Source organism: Oscarella lobularis, chromosome 4 (assembly GCF_947507565.1).
Source record: "Oscarella lobularis chromosome 4, ooOscLobu1.1, whole genome shotgun sequence".
Taxonomy (NCBI): Eukaryota; Metazoa; Porifera; class Homoscleromorpha; order Homosclerophorida; family Oscarellidae; genus Oscarella; species Oscarella lobularis.
This window is the reverse complement of record NC_089178.1, coordinates 1,009,625-1,027,288: the sequence shown is the minus strand read 5'-3', so window position 1 is coordinate 1,027,288 and position 17,664 is coordinate 1,009,625. Positions and strand designations below refer to the sequence as shown.

The window sequence follows — 17,664 nt, the reverse complement described above, 5'->3', positions numbered from 1 at the left end:
CCTGTATGACAGCTGTATGTGGGGTATAATCTTCTCTTTTCCAGGCACACTGCTTCCAGTTAGTAGAAGGAACAGTACTGCCTGTCTCTCCTCTATCTCCTTTGCTACCCTTCAATCCTTGTGATCCGTGTCTACCTGGAATTCCCGGAGTTCCAGGAATTCCCGGGACCCCCGAAACACAACGTCCCTTAGTAAAGACACCTATTACATTTAGTGGGTGGACTGGGGTTTTAGATATAAGCACCTGATCTGATTTGGGAGAATTGCTCACTGCATATCCCTTGACGGATAGAATGAGAACGGTGAACAAACATTGAAATGCCTTTGAATTCAAAATCATTATGGTGCTTGTCGTTTCATCCAACCCTACCCGTTTATATGTAGCGAAAAGAAAACGGGTATGATGTCATTCCTACATTGATTCCGCATTCTAACACCACGACCGGTTTCTAGCATTATCGTACTGTATGACTATAAAAGGAGGCGTTGAGTCAAAGCGTGGGACGTTGGTTAACGGTTGGTTGTGCTTGTTTACATCATTCACCCCACGTGATACGTCATTCCGGTGTTCTGTTCTTCTTGGGTCTGTTTGGGCGGTCAAAAATTAAAATTGCGCGTACACGTGATTTTCGTCTAGGAGACTACGGTTTTCCACAGGATCAATTTATTCTGGCATGGATGTAGGAGATGATCCAATGAAATCCGGGGGGTCATGCAAGTATCTCCGAGTCGTCAATTAGCCCGGTACAACCACTATATTATTTGAGAACGGTCTTTCAAACGTTTGCTCTTTTTTGGTCTGTCCATCGAGCGTTTCTCAAATCAAATCATGACGTAGTACCACACCCTGTGCTGCATGACCGCTAATACGAGCGCTGATTGGCTAACGCATCTCGAGCCTCTATAACACTCGGAAAAAAATGACCGATTCGACTCTGAACGAGAAAGACACGTACCTCTGCATCGTTCTCGGTGCTTCGGTGAGCTACACTTCTCAAAGACCGCGCCGGCCGCACGGCAACTCTTCTTCTTTAGGGAGATCTCGCCAAGAAAAAAATCTACCCGACCCTATGGTAAGATCCGCGATCGAATTTGCAGTCGAATCACTTTCTCCTCGCTCCAGGCATCTAGTCCGTCACAACCTAACGCCAAAAAGCACTCTGTTCGTCGGCTACGCTCGATCCGACTTGACGTTGGCGAATCTGCGCGAAAAAGTCGAACCCTATCTAAAGGCAAGTCGCGAGAGCCTCGCCAGTGTCGCACACCAACCGCGCCCTTGTCTCCTTAGGCTACCGAGTCGGAAAAAGAGCTACTGGAGGAGTTTTTCGGGCGCTGCTTCTACGTCAAGGGCTCGTACACGGACGCGCACGCGTTCAGCAATCTCGACGCCGAACTCCGTAGCATTGCGGCGAAGCATCGCGCCCCGGACGCGCGCGTTCATCGGCTCTTCTATCTCGCTCTGCCGCCGTCGGTCTTCGCGCCGGTGACGAGTCACATTCGAGCGACCTGTTTCTCTGATCAGTACGATACAATGCAACTGTTTTTTTGGGGGGGATTTTTCGCGGGGATTTTTCAGGGGATGGAATCGTGTTATTGTTGAAAAGCCATTTGGCAAGGATTCGGCCAGTTCGGCTGAATTGTCCACGCACTTGGCCGGACTTTTCAAGGAGGATGAAATTTATCGCATCGATCATTATCTGGGAAAGGAAATGGTCCAGAATCTCCTGGTTCTTCGGTGAGACTTGATAGCGATACAGATATGTGTAAACTTACACGTAGGTCCTAGGTTCGCTAATGCAATCTTTGGTCCTGTTTGGAATCGAAATTATGTATCCGCTGTCATTATTTCCTTCAAGGAGCCATTTGGCACTCAGGGCAGAGGTGGCTACTTTGACGAATTTGGCATTATTCGGTATCAGCTGAACTATCCCTCATTCAATTGATGAACTGAATAGTTATTACCTGATTTCAGTGATGTCATGCAGAATCACTTGCTTCAGATTCTCTGTCTCATTGCCATGGAAAAGCCATGCACGGCTCGTTCAGAAGATTTACGCGATGAAAAAGTGAAATAAAATATATTTTCTCTCTGCACCTGCTATCTCTTTCCGAAGGTAAAAGTTCTAAAAAGCATGGATCCCTTGAAACTCGAGAACACAGTCCTCGGCCAATACGTTGGAAACCCGAACGGCGAAGGAGATGCTAAGCAGGGATACCTGGATGATCCTACTGTTCCGAAGGGATCGAATACCCCGACGTTTGCTGCTGCTCTCACTTACATCAAAACGGAACGTTGGGACGGTAAATTGGGCGGAGGGGGGGATTTTACCACGAAACGCACTATTTATGGATTTATTAGGCGTTCCTTTCATTCTTCGATGTGGCAAGGGTATAGATGCGCGTTTCTTGCTTTATTTCTTGCACTTGTTTTTTTCTTTAGCTCTTAACGAGCGTAAAGCTGAAATCAGAATTCAATTTCGCGACGTCCCTGGCGACATATTTGGCGGTCTTGCGCAAAGAAACGAACTCGTCATTCGCGTTCAACCCAACGAGGCAACACGGGGAAATGTCGTCCATTGCTGTTTGTTGTTGAGACTTTATTCTAGGCTGTCTACATGAAAATGATGCTGAAGAAGCCTGGCATGTCGTTTGCTCCAGAAGAAAGCGAATTGGATTTGACTTATCGCGCTAGATATAAGGTAATGAAATATCAGAAGTGCACTGGGGAGAGATGTTCTTCTCTGTATAAACACGTGTCCGTGTAGGACACTCGGCTGCCTGATGCATATGAAAGACTCCTTCTTGACGTGTTTTATGGGTCCCAGTCTCACTTTGTTCGCACGTACGTACAGCAGTCTACTCTAATATGATGATAGACTCTTCAAGTGTGCGCTAGGGACGAATTGGCTGAGGCTTGGCGCATTTTCACTCCACTTCTACACCAGATTGAAAAAGACAAGGTTGAACCAATCAAGTATTTGTACGGAAGGTGTCTAATTTTTAGATCATCTGACTTACGCATTATTTATGCATTTCTTCTTGCAGCCGCGGTCCCAAAGAGTCAGATGAATTGTGCTCTCGAGTTGGATATCTGTACTCTGGCACATACAAATGGGAACAGCCAGGAAAGTTATAGAATGCTTGTGGCCTTACGAACAGCTGGACTTCTTTGATTTGTTTTCTGTTGTCGCACCTTAGTCATTAGGTGCAGAATGTACGCAGTATCAACTCAACAAATCTTGAATGCCTGTGTTCGCGAGACTGTCCGCGACTGTACGTCATACGTCACCACATTTGATTTCAACGTACTACTACATCTATGATCGCATTGAAGCCGTCTTCTGACGCTGCCATGCCTACTTGTACTTTTAGCAAGGTCCACATAACACCCCCCATACCCCACCTTGATCAAGGTCAAGAATCCCAAAACAATCCAATTAGCAGACGGATAAAGGACAGCAACGTCTCGACGCCTTCCCACTTCACGAGAGATGCAAATGCTGCTCGCTCTTCTCCTGTATGTCGTATCAGCGTCCATTGCCGACGCTAGCGCGCCTATCGGCGACCCGATCGCCTACAACGCGGCGAATAACATCTTCGGACGACATCTCGACGACATCTCGAACAACAGCGCTATCCAACTCTACGACATCTACAAGGGAATCTACGGCCAAGTGAAGCCGAATCGAACGATGCGCATTCTCGAGCTCGTCGACGTGCTCATGCCCGCCTTCGCCGACACGCTCAAGGACTCCGATTACAATTTCATCGAAGATGAGCAAAACAATCCGTTCAACTTCAAAATGTCGAACTTCACCATCGATATCGACAGTCTCGAATTAGCTGTGGGCACCGCCCCCGTGTCCGACGTCCAACTCGTGCCGGGCTATCTCAGCGTGAGCGACGTCACGACGGAAGTGCGAATCTACGTCGAGCGAGACGAGGTGACGGGCGCAAATCGATTCGGTCTCAACGGCTTCGGACTCGCCGCCACGTGGTGGATCGGCGGCACGGGACTCGATTTCAAACTGACGAAAGTCGGCGGCACATTCTACTTCTACGGCGCTCCCCGAACGGGCACGGTTCCAATCGGGAGCTTCTTCTCGACGCTCGGCGAAGCGATACTGCCCGACGGTCCAGTCAAGTCGACGCTCGAGAAGAGCGGACTCGACGAATTTTCATTGGAAAATACGCGCTTTCGCGCTCGCTATAGCAAACTGGAAGGATTCGCTTTGGCTCTTTCCGGTCGACCGACGATCGCCGATTGGAGCGCTTTTGACATGACCGTGCTCTTTCATCGCTATCGTAGCGTTCCGTGGCGCGAGGGATTAGCAATGAACGTCGTTACCATGGCAACAATATTGGATTCGTTTCGACTGTCGACTGTCGTTAAAACGCTCGTCGGTTTGGACGTGAGCGAGATACCGGTTCTCGGCTCGTTGGTCGTGCCGCGCCTCGGAGTCGTCGTATCGACGGACGACGTGGCGCCGAATCTTCTTCCCGAAGTCGTCGACGATCCGCTCTTGTGGGACGCGCAGCCGTTCAGCAAGGGCGTCACATTGGTAACGCGATTTGCGCTCAAATCCGATCTTGATCCCATTCGCTTTCTAATTCGAGTCGGTCCCAATGATCTGTCGTTTAACATCGTCGACTACGCGGCGACGTTGACCGTGCGAAATCTCGTTGAAGCGATGCTACCCGATTTCGATTTGGACTCGCTGCTTCTGCCGCCCGGCGTTTCGAACGTCTTCGATCTGGCAATCAACGAATTCGGCTATGATCATCGACTCAAAGTGCTCACGACGCGACTCACGTTGGACAAGTCGGTCGTCGTCGTACCAAATCTCGTCACAATCGACAAACCGTATCTTCGCATCAACGTCACGCTGTCGAAGCTGCGACGAAAGGCGGTCGAAAGCGGCGGACAGTGGCTCCTGGGATCGTCCAAAGTGCCGGTCAGCGTCGATCCGGTCGACCCCATTGCTCCGTTGCCGTCAAACGGAGAAGCCGACGGTCCACCGCGACCCGTCAAGGGTTTCATGATTAAGGCCGAGGACTCGGCGTGGAACGTCGGCGAAGTGATGCGCCAATTCGGTGCTAGTTTTCTCCCAGACGAATTCGACTCGATTCTCGCGTCGTTCGCCGATTTTCGCATTCTCGAGCCGAAAGCGCAAATACCCGTCGGTTTGTTGGGCGGCCAATTTCTCATGTTTCTCGCCGGTCGACCGGAAATCGCCGGCTGGAATGACATGACTCTCAACGCATTAATCGCGAAAAAAGGCGGAAAGACGTCGATGGCAGTCGGATTCGAATTCGCCAACGTCGACTTTTCTTGGCTCGTTAAAAAACTGACTGGCTTCGACGTCGATTTTCTCAAGATGCTCGCTCGGTCGCTTCGTTGCGGCTTCGTCTTGGCGAAGGAGAGCGCGCCGGACGTCGCTTTGATAGGCGATCTATTACAAAACGTTCCCATTCAACGCGGTATCAGCATCGTCGCTCTTTTCTCCTTTCCAGGCGACTGCGACGGCGACGCATTCTGCGAGTACGCAAAACGAGCGCTCGGTGCCAACGCTCACCTCCGTCTATCGGCGACCGTTACGAGTCTTAGGGAATTTCGACTGTACGCCGTCGCCGGAAACATCAATCTCGGCCCCAAACTGACGCTCACCGACGCCGGACTCGAATTCGTTGTCGGACCCGAACCGACGTTCGGCATCACGGCGACTCTCAAGCTCGTCGATCCGCCGCTCTCGTTTCGCGGTGCCATTCGCGTCGGTCCCGTTCAAGGACTCGAACTTGCGATGACGATGATCGGCATATGGAAGAGGCCCTTCTCGATTTCGTTTCTCGCTTTCGGCAACGCTCATCTGTCCGTCGCTCTGCGTCCAGGCGTCGGCGTTACGGCGCTGCAAATCGGCGGCGAATTGCACATCGGAAACATCGGCAACGGTAAAGAAATCATTGCCGTCGTTCACGTCGGCGTCGACGCCGTCTCGCCAAGACGGAATTATTTCTGCGGGAAAATCAATAAGGCGACGATTCCTGCTCTGATGAACGCCTTCGATTTTGACGTCAAAATACCCAAAGTTCTGTCACAAATCGGTTTTCCGGACGGCTTGGAGACGTCGTTTGCGTTCGACACGATTGAACTCCCGACCGGTCTCGTCATACCGGCGGGCTTCAAGTTGTACGGGACGCTCGTCATATTGGGCTACGAATTGACGTGCGACATCGCGCTGACGCCGCCGTCGGCGATGCGCGTTCGCGTCGAAATGGATCCGCTCAATTTAGCTGGCGGGCAAATTCGCTTGCAGCGATCGCGTAGCGACTCGAAACGCGGTCCTATTCTCGACGCCTCCGTCACGCTTTTACCCGCTCCCAAAGTCCTCGTTCGAGCGGCCGGCTACGTGAAACTGTTCGGATTATTGAATCGGGGCGCTTCGCTCGAAATCGACGACAAGAGTTTTACGATCGAAGTCGTTGGGAGGTTGTTCTTGTTTTATTTCAAGGTACGCGTCTCTGCGTCGTATGGGTCGCTCAAGTCGGCCGCTTTTCGCGTCTACGCCGAAATGTCGAGCGGCGGGATGTCGACGATTGCGAAGCGAGTGCGCTATATTATCGACAAAGGCGCCAAGGATGCGACGAAGAAGATCGGCGATGCTCAAGCGAAAGTCGAATCGGCGAACAAAGCGTACGACGACGCTATTCGGTCGATGGAAAAAAGCAGAAAGGACGTCGATGGACTTCAGGTTAAATACGATGAGGCTATTCGAGGTATGGAGAGGAAGAAAGGCGATGTCGATGGCATTCAGAAGAAGTACGATGCCGCTATTCGAGATTTGGAATCAAAGAAAAGGGCTCTCAAAGGCGCCCAGAAAAAATACGCTGATGCCATCAAGTCGCTTGAGTCGAAGAAAAAGGACGTCAATTCTCTTCAGAAGAAGTACGATGCTGCAATTAGGAATTTGGAGGGAAAGAAGCGATCCGTCGATTCGGCTCAGAAGAAGTACGACGCGGCCATACGCGTTTTGGAATCAAAGAAGAAGTCAGTGGACTCGGCTCAGCGAAAGTACGACGACGCCGTCAATAATCTTCGCAGAAAACAAAAGGACGTCGACAAACTTTGCAGCATTAAACGTTGCGGCACTACAAAAAGTATGCACAGAAATCCATTTGACTCGATTCATTGTTTTTTTTAGTTCCCTATCCTTGCGGCGTGAAAATGTGCGGAGGGTGGGTTCGATATCCGTGCGGCGTGAAAATGTGCTCCAAAAAAGTGACAGATCCAGTGTGCATCACTTTTAACGCGGGATGCAAAGGACTGCGCGCCACCGCCTACGCCGCTCTGGAATTAGCGAAACAGGTCGTCGACAAAAATCGTTGGCCGCTGAACGTGGCAAAGGGCGCTCTTACGGCAGCTCAGAAAATCGTCGACAAAAATCGCTGGCCTCTCGACGTTGCAAAGGGCGCCCTTACGGCAGCTCAGAAAATCGTCGACAACAATCGTTGGCCGCTCGACGTTGCAAAACGCGCCTTGTCTGTAGCTCAGAAAATCGTCAACAACAACCGCTGGCCTCTCGACGTGGCTAAGGGTGCGCTGACCCTCGCTCAGAAAGTCGTCAATAAGAATCGTTGGCCTCTCGACGTTGCAAAAGGTGCTCTAACGGTAGCTCAGCAAGTCGTTGATAAGAATCGTTGGCCGCTCGACGCGGCCAAGGGAGCGCTGAAGACAGCCCAAGTAGTCGTCGACAAAAATCGTTGGCCTCTCGACGCAGCGAAGGGCGTGCTCGAGGGAGTCAAATATACCGTTAAGGCGGGAGCGGCAGCGGCGAAGTTTATTGTTTCGGCGGGACTGGGCGGTCTTATTGACATCAAAAAATTGACGTTTGACGTCAAAATTGGACTCGTGTCGTCGGGTCACGTGGCGGGATCGGCAACGGTCTCGTTTTTGAAAAAGAAGCCGAAGAAGTTTAGCTTTAATATTCGCATGAACAGCATCGAGTCGATGGCGAAAGATTTCGCCGAAATGGCTTTCAAAGGGATTACAGGTCGTCGTCGTCGACGCGACACGTCCGGTTTCAGCGAACGGCACTATTTCCCTGAACGATTTGTCTATCGACCTGGATTGTTTGAACGCTATCCGGATCGTATGATCGTCGACGACGAACTGCCAGTACTTCCCTCAATCAGTCGCGGATCCGATGAGGATTATGTCGATTTGAAGTCGAGGCTGATTGATGAGCGGCCAGGTGAGTCTTGGTGAAGTAATATATACACAATTATGTATTTTTTTGCAGACACTGTCGAGGCCAAGTGCGAGCACTATCGAAGTCTCGTTGGCGTTCTGCGCGTTTTGCTCGAGACGTTTGGCGCCGTCTCGAGCGGCGTTCAGCAGACGGTCAAGGACTATTTGACCACGAACGTCGATCTGGCAGAAGCGATAGTCGAAGATGACAACGGAACGAATGGCACTCTCGTCGACGTCGACGATGTTTGCACTAAGGCGGCGACGTCTTTTTTGAGCCGTAACGAGGGTACTCAAACTATTCTTTAGTCTAATTTACCGGTTATATGTCTCTTTAGTGCCTGTAACCGTGGGATTCAATTCGTCGTCGCTCCGGCAGATGATGAGTTTGAATTATGACGGAATGAATGTGTTGGAGGATTTGCTGAAGAACACTACATTGACGAAGACGGGGCTGACTCCTCGCCAGTATTTGACCAAGTTGGTTCAATCCTTGCTCTTCCCGTACCAAGAAGTGGCTCGCTCAAGTCCGAAGGCGAGAAGAGTGGCCAGAATTTTGCAAAGGATTTCGGTGGTAATACCTTTGATATGTAGTAGGGGCTTGGTAGAGAGAGCTCTTTCCTTAGGATGTGGAGTCACTCTTCGAAGAGACTCTCTACGAGGCGCGGCTAACCTCTCAGCGTCTCCTAAAGGATTTGGACGACATCGAAAAAATTCCTGTCTTCTGTGTTCACTCGGCGGACGAAGAGCCTCGCACACTTTGGGATATGGAACATCCGACTTGATCAATTGCTACCTCAGTGAGTGACTAGTCGAACGACGTGGCCGTTTGTTATTAGTGTTAGTTAGCTCTCGCTGTTGCTGCTCGCATAATTGTCTGCTTGCTTCTGGATGCTTTCATGTCTTAGCGCTTCCATCCGGCCTTGCTTTGTTTGTGTTCACACGCTGTTCACGCGCTTTACAGAAAGCCCAAACTGATAATAGGGAAATTGGTTGATGACGCTGTAGGCGTGGCTCAGCCAGTTCATAAGCGCGACTCCGACAGTTTCCCAGTATTGCTCCTCCTCTCTTCCACAATGGCCGAAGCTGCGTCGTCTCTGTAAGAACGCGTGCCTGTTATGTATTCCGCCTCCGCATCCTTTTCGTCGTGCGCAGACGCGACGTTCGCCTTACCACCATACCTTGATTCATTTCCGCTATGCTTCGTCCTCGCTCATCAGTTTCTCTCTTTCCTAGCGTCATCTTTCTACTTCTATCGCGTCTCGTCAACCAAATCGATGCCGGTAAGCCACGACGAACGCCGCCCTCTCGTCGTTTTCTCCCAAAGACGCGTTCCTCGCCACGTCCCGCTACGAAACACCGACCCGTTAGTCTATTTATCGTTGAGAAAAGAAGGGTCCCTCTAAAGAAAACGTTCCCACGCTGTTAGCGGCTCTTGAAAGCCGTTGGCTCGAAAGGGAGGAGCGGAGGCACCCCTCCGCTTCCGGAAGTGGGATCACCGAAACACGATAAATATACACGTTAGCGTAAATAAGAAAGCCCTTCTTTCCTCCCCGTTCGCGCCGCAGTGGTCGACCCCCCTGTCATCGTATCGATGCCCGATGACCTCATCGGCGCGAAAGGGAAGACGTACACGTTCGCGTGCGCCGCAACCGGAACGGGACCCCTCGTCGTGACGTGGTACAAAGACGATCAACTCATCGCCGACAGTCGCCTAACGAAAACGGCGTCGGGCGGACTCCAAATCACCAACTTTCAGTCGAAAGACGAAGGTCTCTATCACTGCATCGTTTCGAACGTCGCGGGACGCTTGAAAAGTCGCGTGGCACGCGCAACCGTCGCGAGTACGTACGATCGACGATTTTTAAAAAAATTTTTACTAATGCGCGGGTTTTTTATTTTTAGATCTCGGGTCGTTTTCCGGTGCGCAACGAGTGAAAGATGTTTCTTTTTCCGGTTACGTCGAATTGGCGTGTGATCCGCCGTCCAGCGTCCCGGATGCTAGTATCTATTGGAAACACCAATCGTCGGTCGTCGATCTGTCCCAGGGCACGTTCATGATGAAATCGAACGGGGATTTGATCGTGAATCGAGCGTCTCAGTCGAGCGGCGGCCACTACACGTGCCACGCTCGAAATTCCGTTCTCAATCGAGAGGTCAAGTCAATGCCGGTTTTTGTCTCGCTTACCGGTACTGTACTGATTTCTCAGTCTTTCTTTGCCTTTGATGTTGAAATTGTTTTAGGACTTGCTAGTGTGAATATGTTTGCCTTTTTGGAGGAACCAAGCAATAGTGAGGTCATTGTAGGCAACGTGGCTACCTTCAAATGCGTAGTAGCAGATGATCAGAGGTTAGCTGGGCCTAATGCATCGTTTCGTCTTTTTTTCTATTTCTTTCAATTGAAGAATTCCTGCCGTGACGTGGTATAAGGGCAGTACCAAGCTGACGAGCGGGGGTCGCATTCAACTTTTGGAGTTCAACCGTGCCCTACAGATTAACAACGTTCGGACAACAGATGCGGGTATCTATAAGTGTCAAAGTAATTCGATCACTAGAACGGCTACTCTGACAGTACTGGGTAAACGGCCTCTCAAATAGAAGCGTCACAGGTGCATATTTAATGTTTATATCTCTTAGTGCCTTCCGTCATTGTAAACGGTCCGGTTACAACGCAGTCTCTCATCGGTGTCGCGGTGACTCTTCGCTGCAATGTGACCGGTTCTCCAACTCCAGCTATCGTTTGGTACAAAGACGGGTCATCGTATCCGACAGCAGCTGAAATCGATGGCTCACTAATAATTGGACAAGTCCGCGAAGCCGATAGCGGCGTCTATCAGTGCAGAGCGAGCAACAAGGCAGGCGAGGCCTTTGCAAGCGCTCATCTCAACGTATCAGGCAAGTATCTTGATAGGAGGATTATCACAACTAAGTTGACTTCTACTATTTCAGGCTCTAAACCGGTATTTAATAAATTCTTACCGCCTGTAACACACGCCATTGCAACGCGTCGTCTCGAATTGCCCTGCTCCGCCGTCGGATCTCCCGCGCCGACGTACGCGTGGCTGTATCAGGGCTTGGCCGTGCGAGAGACGAACGTCGTGAGACCGTTGCTGTCGGGAAACTTGTCAATCACAAACGTCAAGCTGCAGCACGGAGGAAAGTACACGTGCACGGCGACCAATCCCAAGGGATCGATCAATCAGTCGACAATTCTCAAGATATACAGTCAGTTCTAGAAGCCCATAGAATGGAAAAAAATTATCGCAATGTTTCTTTAGATCCCACGCAGTTCATATCATCGTCTTCGAACGTTTATCTCAAGCGAGGTCTCGATGCCGTGTTGTCGTGCCGTGTGACGTCAGATGCCGCTCTCTCCCTTTCGTTCGAATGGAAACGAGCCAATGGAGTCATTGTGACGTCGTCTGCGAAGCACGTCTTCTCCTCGACCGGCGACGAGCTGACAATACAATCAATAGACGACGCGGACAATGGTCAGTACCAGTGCGTCATCGCGACGTCAAAAGACGGCACCAAACTTCAGACGATTAGTAAAACGATCGATCTACACGTTCAAGGTATGTCCTTGCCTCACTTACTAGAATCTATAAATGCTTCATTTTTTGTCTCGTCCTCAGACTTGCCTGGGCGTCCCAGCCGCGTTGTGGCGTCAAAGGCCTCCGCTACTGGTTGCTCATTGCAATGGCGAACTCAGACTTTTACTGGCAACTCGATTGGTACGCTGACGTTTCACATCGAGTACAATTCGTCGGCGAGTCCAAACGAGTTTGTGTCCGTTGGAGCCGTCGTCGGTCGTCACTACGACGTTCTCGTTTCGGGACTCGACGCGTATGTCGAGTATCAGTTTCGCGTGACGGCTGAGAACGAGATCGGTGTCGGCAAACCGAGTGCCTTATCTCAAGTTCTACGAACTTTGGAAGCAGGTAGGCACGCCTAAGGAGGAGACAAGCCCATGCTGATTTGTTGGTCTTCTTGTAGCTCCCACTGCGTTTCCGTTAGGGCTTCGCGCTCAACAGTTGCCGTCGAGCGCGACTGACGCTCTTCTCTTTTCGTGGGATGTAAGTACAAAAATTCTGTTTAATTAATTAATTGTTTTCCCATTTTTCTTTTTCTAGCTCACTCCTTCGCCCGGAGTGAACGGGCCTGTGAAGCGTTATCACTTTCGGTATCGTGCCCTGCCTCGAAATGACAGCAAGGTGGAAGAGGATTGGACTGTCAAGTTGCTTGATCCTGACGCATTGACGTACACGTTGACGCAACTGCGCGTTCACGCTGTCTACGCGGCGAGCATTCGCGTGGAAAACAGCGTCGATTTGGGCCCGTGGAGTCCGACGTATTACGCGCAAACAGGAGAGTCACGTAAGACACATTGGGGAGAGGAGGAGCCATGCAGCTCCATGCATTGTGTATAGCTCCATCTGGGATTCCGAATATTCAAGAAATCACGAATGTGACGTCTCACTCCGTGAATATTCGTTTCGAGAAGATACCATCTCAGCTGCGCAACGGGATTCTGAGGGGATATAAGGTGCTCAGTCACCTCGGGGCAGAGTATAATTAGGGGAATGATTTTTTCAAGGTCTCGTATCGTGTACTATCAGATGGGTCGCCAGCCAAAGTCTGGGACGTTTCGTCGACAGATGTAGCTGTTGCAATCGTTCTTGACCTCATTCCCAACACGGACTACGCGTTTAGCGTCAGCGCATACAACAACGCAGGCAGTGGACCAAGTAGTCCAGAAAAGAAGGCAACCACTCTAGAAGCGGGTACAGCATCTAATAAACAAAGACGTTTCTTTTAACTGTGAGATTTCTTTCTAGTTCCTGGGCCTGTTGTTGACGTCGCTCTTCGTGAAGACGTAGGGAACGGCTTGGTGCAAGTCGCGTGGAAGCCACCAGTTCAGGCCAACGGTCAAATCACTGGCTATTCTATAGCGTACTTTCGCGTCGGCGACGGAACCGAGAATGGCCGGAGATTTCTTCCCAGTGACAGTTTGAAAGCGACGTTGACCGACTTTGAATCAAATTCAACGTATGAGATGACGGTCCGGGCAGAAACAAGCGTTGGGCCGGGTAGCGAAGTCCGTCGCCGGTTCACGTTTGGTCCAGGTAAGAAACAGAAACCTCCGTGTCCGTTCAGAAATGTGTCTGCGATTACTAAGAGACTGTTTTCTGCAGGATTTCCCGGGCCACCGGTTGACGTAAGCGCCGAATGGAAAGGCAACGAAATTAGTCTAAAGTGGAACAAACCCGTGCATATTGTGTCATCGGATGTTATAGCCTATAAAATTGAATACAGCCGCAAGAGCGAAAGTTAGTATATTTTTGACAAAAATTTTCCTCATTTCAGAAAGAGTGTCTTTAGGTGACTGGACGGTATATGATATCATTCGAGGCTCGTTAGAGGTCATCCTTCCGGACACCGTCAATGAAATATCCATTGACAACCTAGACTTTCGCGTGGCTGCTTCGAACGAACTCGGATACGGAAGCCCCGCAAATTTTCACATTCAGATTCTTGGTCAGTAATTTCATCTACGCTGATGTGTTCACCATCAAACTTTGTCTTCGGTTTAGGGAGTCCCACTGAAGCGAAACCATTTTATGAAGAAATTTGGTTTTGGGGTCTTGCTGCCGGTGTAGGCGCCGTTATTCTTCTTCTGCTGCTTCTTGTGATAATACTATGCGTAAAGCGGGCTCAAACCCGTCGCCGTTATGAAGGTAAACTGCCTGACTCCACTTCACTAAAAGTCCCTGCGAGTAAATGGAGCTCTTTAGTCGAAAAGGAAGCCGAGCGTCACAAAATTGAAGCAAAAGAAAAGGAATTTGAATTAGCTGAACTAGATGACCGGTACGTAGAATAGAGTCTGATATAATAATCCTCTTCTCCAATTTTGATTCTATGCCTTCAGGTTTCCTTCGGCGCAAGAGTTGAACCAAGAAAGCGCTATAAACGTCAATCACTACTCTTCCACGCCCAGACTCGGATCGTCCGCGTCACTAACACCTGAAAGCATGGGCCGGCACAACACGGAAGCGGGAGAGGACGACGGTTCCTACTACGACGCCCAGGCGGCGGCGGCAGCGGCGATCGTTCTTGCAGAAACGTACGGCTCTTCTCATCGACTCAAGCATTTTAGCCCGGCGGCGATGACGACTACGACGGCGAGAACGGTGACGCCGACGACTGGACTGCGTCCGTCTTATATTGGCGGTCGCTTTGCCAACGGTCCCAACGGCGCCGTTGTTAGAGGAATACGGCGACTTCCCACGCCGTCGTCGGTAGGATTCGAATCAACGATTAGTTCTGATGTTGATCGGCCAGAATTGACGGAGAGTGAATTTAGCTACGAACCAAAAGCGGCTATTACTAGTAGTGGTAGTAGAGGCGGAGGTGGCTCAGCAACGTTAGTATGAACTACTGTGCTTCCTTTTAGACATTCATATGTATGTAGTCAAAGATTTTAGAGTAAATACAGCGCGAGGGAATCAACATATGATATGCCAGTTGCTCATCTTACGAGTACGTGTACTTACTACCACTCTTTAGCGCGCGAAGTGATGGCTGGGTGTCGTACGAACGATCTCACGCTCCAGCTCGTTTTGCAGTTTCTACGCGAAAGCGAATACGGTACAAGTTTTGATGCGCTGCAAAACGAAAGGTTCGACTTCGTTTTGACGCCGCATGTGCCGTCTAAGCGACGCGTTACAGCGGAGTCGCTTTCGACGACAAGAAAGTCGTAAAAACCGGACAGCTTCAAGCGATTGTTGACGAACACAACGAAAGGAATCGTGAGAGATGCGAAATCGGGGCCTCTCTTGACGAACTGGTACAGAAATCGCAGTAGGTAGACAAGTGCAGTAGTTTAGCCTACCACGCCCACTTCTTTTTGCAGTTCGAACGAGGAGATGGCTCCTATGTCAAGAACGTAATACTCGCGATTAACACGTGTTTCCTCTGAAGCACGCACTCTTTTTTTTGTAGATTCTATGGTCTCTCGACTCTCTCGATCCTGGATCCAGTATGTTGGCTGTGAGGCTAACAAAGCAAGGAGGTGAGCTTTTGGCACCGAATTTAAAAATAAACTTGGGGAAATTATTACTATAGTTCTGACCGTTGGGACGAATCGAGGAGATGTTCTTCTCGGTGAAATCCCGCTTCCTTTACCCCAAGAGAAACCCTACATTATTCCATTTCACGTTTCGAATCACAGAGGCGGAGTTCTTGGCCTAGATTTCCATCCAACAAAGAAGCACGCGGACGATAGCGCAAAACAGAAAAAAATGACGTCAATAAATCCGCGCTTCTTTTTAGAAATCTCTTGCTCACGTGCGGAATGGACAGATCGGTGTGCCTCGTTGATGCGAGTCCGGACGGAACAGAGGAGCTGCTTCAAAAATTTACTGACCATCAAAAGTGAAGGAAAAAATCTTATATATAATTAGACTGCACCTTTTATCTCATCCTACAAGATATGTTGTTCGAGTCTGTTGGGCACCGTCAGGGAAATATTTTGTATCAGCTTCTTATGATAAAACGGTGTTGATATATAGGTAATGGATTCCTAATGACGAACCTGTCTCTGACATTTATTTGTAGAGGAGACGAGACTTGCTCAAGTTTTACTCAAATTGATCAGCAATTTTTCAAGGGAGCAATAGAAGGGTTAACATTTTTTAAAGTACGTGCCCGCATAGAATAGAAACAAAATAATCAACTCTTCATTAGACTAAGGATATATTTATTGTGAGCGTTCGCGACGATTGCCACTTGCACCTATACGAATTAACAGAGGGAGGCAGCGGCACAACCAAGGTGAAATTACGTCCTAGCTATGTAGCATCCAGTTCCAAATTTTATTTGATCGTAGCTGGATAGTTTGAATATGAACGCGCTTGGAGACGATTTTGTCAGTTTTACGGCACTCGACGTTAGCACGAATCCTACCGACAAATACATTCTTGTTTCCACCGGTAAACTCGCAGAGTCTGAACGCTCTGTTATATATTTTGGTGTAGATAGAAATCGACTTGTTTTATTCGACGTTGAATCAAAGCGTCAACTAGCCAACTTTTACGGAACGAAAAACGACGAATTTAGCCAGCCTCGTCATTGTTGGCATAGAAATTCTCAATACATCTACGCGGTGAGCTTCTTTTTCTTTTAACTAATATCTATTGACGTCACGGTGTCGACGGTGTCGACTTGAGCCAGACCTCTCAGGACAAGATCGTGTGCGTTTGGGAAGTGTCGACGCAGAGGATTGTCGCCCGACTCGAAGGCCATCAGGCGAGGGTACGTGACTTGCACTATTGCGCCGATTTGAACGCTCTCGTATCATGTTCGTTCGATGGAACGGTGAGAGTCTGGTCAACTCAGGCTGGAACGAGCCCAGAATAATCACGGACTTTAGTCGGGTACTTTAGAGCTTGAGATGCACGCACACGGCATCACGCACACGGCATAAGAATGCACGTTCAGTGGAAGTTACACGTTTGCACTGACGAAACAAAGCCGGGCGTTCTCACACATCTATTTCAGCAACGCGTGCAAACTGACGAAGACATCGACAAACAGCGAGCCTCACGCAAAGACAAGGAAACAAACAGACGACAATATTGAGCTAATGCACGCTGTCTCGCCGAGAGAAAGAGTGTCACAGGACGGTTTCATGGTAGGCCTTGAGAGCTTGAGCAAACTTTTGCAAACCGGTTTTTTTCGGAGTTTCAGGATTCATCTATCAGCAGAAATTTAAACTATGGCGTGCCACGCATGCGGTGAAGTATCGTACCCCAGCCGAAATCTTTGACAGTATTTCTTCAAGATCCTTTTTCAGGTCATCGTATTTGTATTCCTGGTCCTCGTCGACGTTGTCCAACAGCTGACGCTCTTTGCCAAGCTCACTGAGCTTTTTCATGACTTGATTTCGAATTTCCAAAGGCTAAATCATTTGTGAAGACCACAGCCCCCTTCGTTGGCGCTCAACACGTTTCTCTACAGGGCGCGCAAATGGTACAACTAGCATGCCAACTTCTAATACGTCTTGTATGCATGCACGTACGGTAACTAAATGCTTGCCTTTTCCAGCCCCCTCGTACTTACGTCACTGAATTGTCTGAGTTCTGCGGTAGGATCCACTGACCAGGCCCGTAGCCAGGGGGGGCTCGAGGGGGTTCGACCGAACCCCCCTTTTTTTCAGTCGGCAAAATGACTTTGATCTTTGCGCGACATTAGACGTGCAATAGTACTGAAGGTGCAAACATTTGACCCTTCTATAGTTGTCTGTGACGTAGCCACGGGACCTAATTTCTGTTTGTAAACATATACAAGGTACGTGAAAACGTTTCTGTCATAACACCGGCCGTTAGAGCTAAGAGACAATTCGAAGTCCAACCAAAAGA

The 17,664-nt window shown here is 49.6% G+C and overlaps 4 protein-coding genes across 7 annotated transcripts; all 4 read left to right on the top strand.

Annotated features, from left to right (window-relative positions):
* The first annotated feature begins 832 nt into the window (after window positions 1–832).
* LOC136185708 (glucose-6-phosphate 1-dehydrogenase X-like) lies at window positions 833–3,252 on the top strand. Its single transcript, XM_065972888.1, has 14 exons — window positions 833–980; window positions 1,036–1,073; window positions 1,124–1,232; window positions 1,289–1,521; window positions 1,577–1,735; window positions 1,787–1,912; window positions 1,973–2,066; window positions 2,115–2,301; window positions 2,360–2,389; window positions 2,441–2,553; window positions 2,607–2,699; window positions 2,766–2,842; window positions 2,897–2,989; window positions 3,046–3,252. The coding sequence occupies exons 1-14, from the start codon at window positions 921–923 to the stop codon at window positions 3,134–3,136; spliced, it is 1,503 nt and encodes a 500-aa protein (XP_065828960.1). The 5' UTR covers window positions 833–920; the 3' UTR covers window positions 3,137–3,252.
* LOC136185700 (uncharacterized) lies at window positions 3,252–9,137 on the top strand. 3 transcript variants are annotated; one of them, XM_065972876.1, is made up of 5 exons: window positions 3,252–3,305; window positions 3,373–7,155; window positions 7,200–8,249; window positions 8,298–8,534; window positions 8,584–9,137. In XM_065972876.1, the coding sequence occupies exons 2-5, from the start codon at window positions 3,492–3,494 to the stop codon at window positions 9,051–9,053; spliced, it is 5,421 nt and encodes a 1,806-aa protein (XP_065828948.1). In that variant the 5' UTR covers window positions 3,252–3,305; window positions 3,373–3,491; the 3' UTR covers window positions 9,054–9,137. The 3 variants fall into 3 exon arrangements, with proteins under 3 accessions (XP_065828948.1, XP_065828949.1, XP_065828947.1); XM_065972877.1 differs by having other exon boundaries at window positions 3,303–7,155; window positions 8,584–8,819; window positions 8,872–9,137; XM_065972875.1 differs by having other exon boundaries at window positions 3,303–7,155.
* Window positions 9,138–9,290: 153 nt separating this feature from the next.
* LOC136185701 (contactin-3-like) lies at window positions 9,291–14,759 on the top strand. 2 transcript variants are annotated; one of them, XM_065972879.1, is made up of 20 exons: window positions 9,291–9,344; window positions 9,482–9,528; window positions 9,814–10,089; window positions 10,151–10,435; window positions 10,490–10,595; window positions 10,651–10,823; window positions 10,883–11,140; window positions 11,195–11,470; window positions 11,524–11,820; window positions 11,881–12,186; window positions 12,242–12,321; window positions 12,379–12,622; window positions 12,676–12,791; window positions 12,843–13,029; window positions 13,084–13,371; window positions 13,441–13,575; window positions 13,628–13,783; window positions 13,840–13,983; window positions 14,041–14,113; window positions 14,175–14,759. In XM_065972879.1, exons 1-20 carry the CDS (start codon window positions 9,322–9,324, stop codon window positions 14,677–14,679), a joined length of 3,975 nt encoding a protein of 1,324 aa, XP_065828951.1. In that variant the 5' UTR covers window positions 9,291–9,321; the 3' UTR covers window positions 14,680–14,759. The 2 variants fall into 2 exon arrangements, with proteins under 2 accessions (XP_065828951.1, XP_065828950.1); XM_065972878.1 differs by lacking the exon at window positions 9,291–9,344 and having other exon boundaries at window positions 9,387–9,528.
* A 59-nt stretch (window positions 14,760–14,818) lies between these two features.
* On the top strand, window positions 14,819–17,163 carry LOC136185570 (uncharacterized). Its single transcript, XM_065972731.1, has 13 exons — window positions 14,819–14,924; window positions 14,975–15,092; window positions 15,159–15,191; window positions 15,248–15,317; window positions 15,371–15,515; window positions 15,578–15,679; window positions 15,736–15,816; window positions 15,863–15,944; window positions 15,992–16,078; window positions 16,134–16,236; window positions 16,282–16,409; window positions 16,478–16,937; window positions 16,994–17,163. Exons 1-12 carry the CDS (start codon window positions 14,824–14,826, stop codon window positions 16,661–16,663), a joined length of 1,236 nt encoding a protein of 411 aa, XP_065828803.1. The 5' UTR covers window positions 14,819–14,823; the 3' UTR covers window positions 16,664–16,937; window positions 16,994–17,163.
* The last annotated feature ends 501 nt before the right edge of the window (window positions 17,164–17,664 follow it).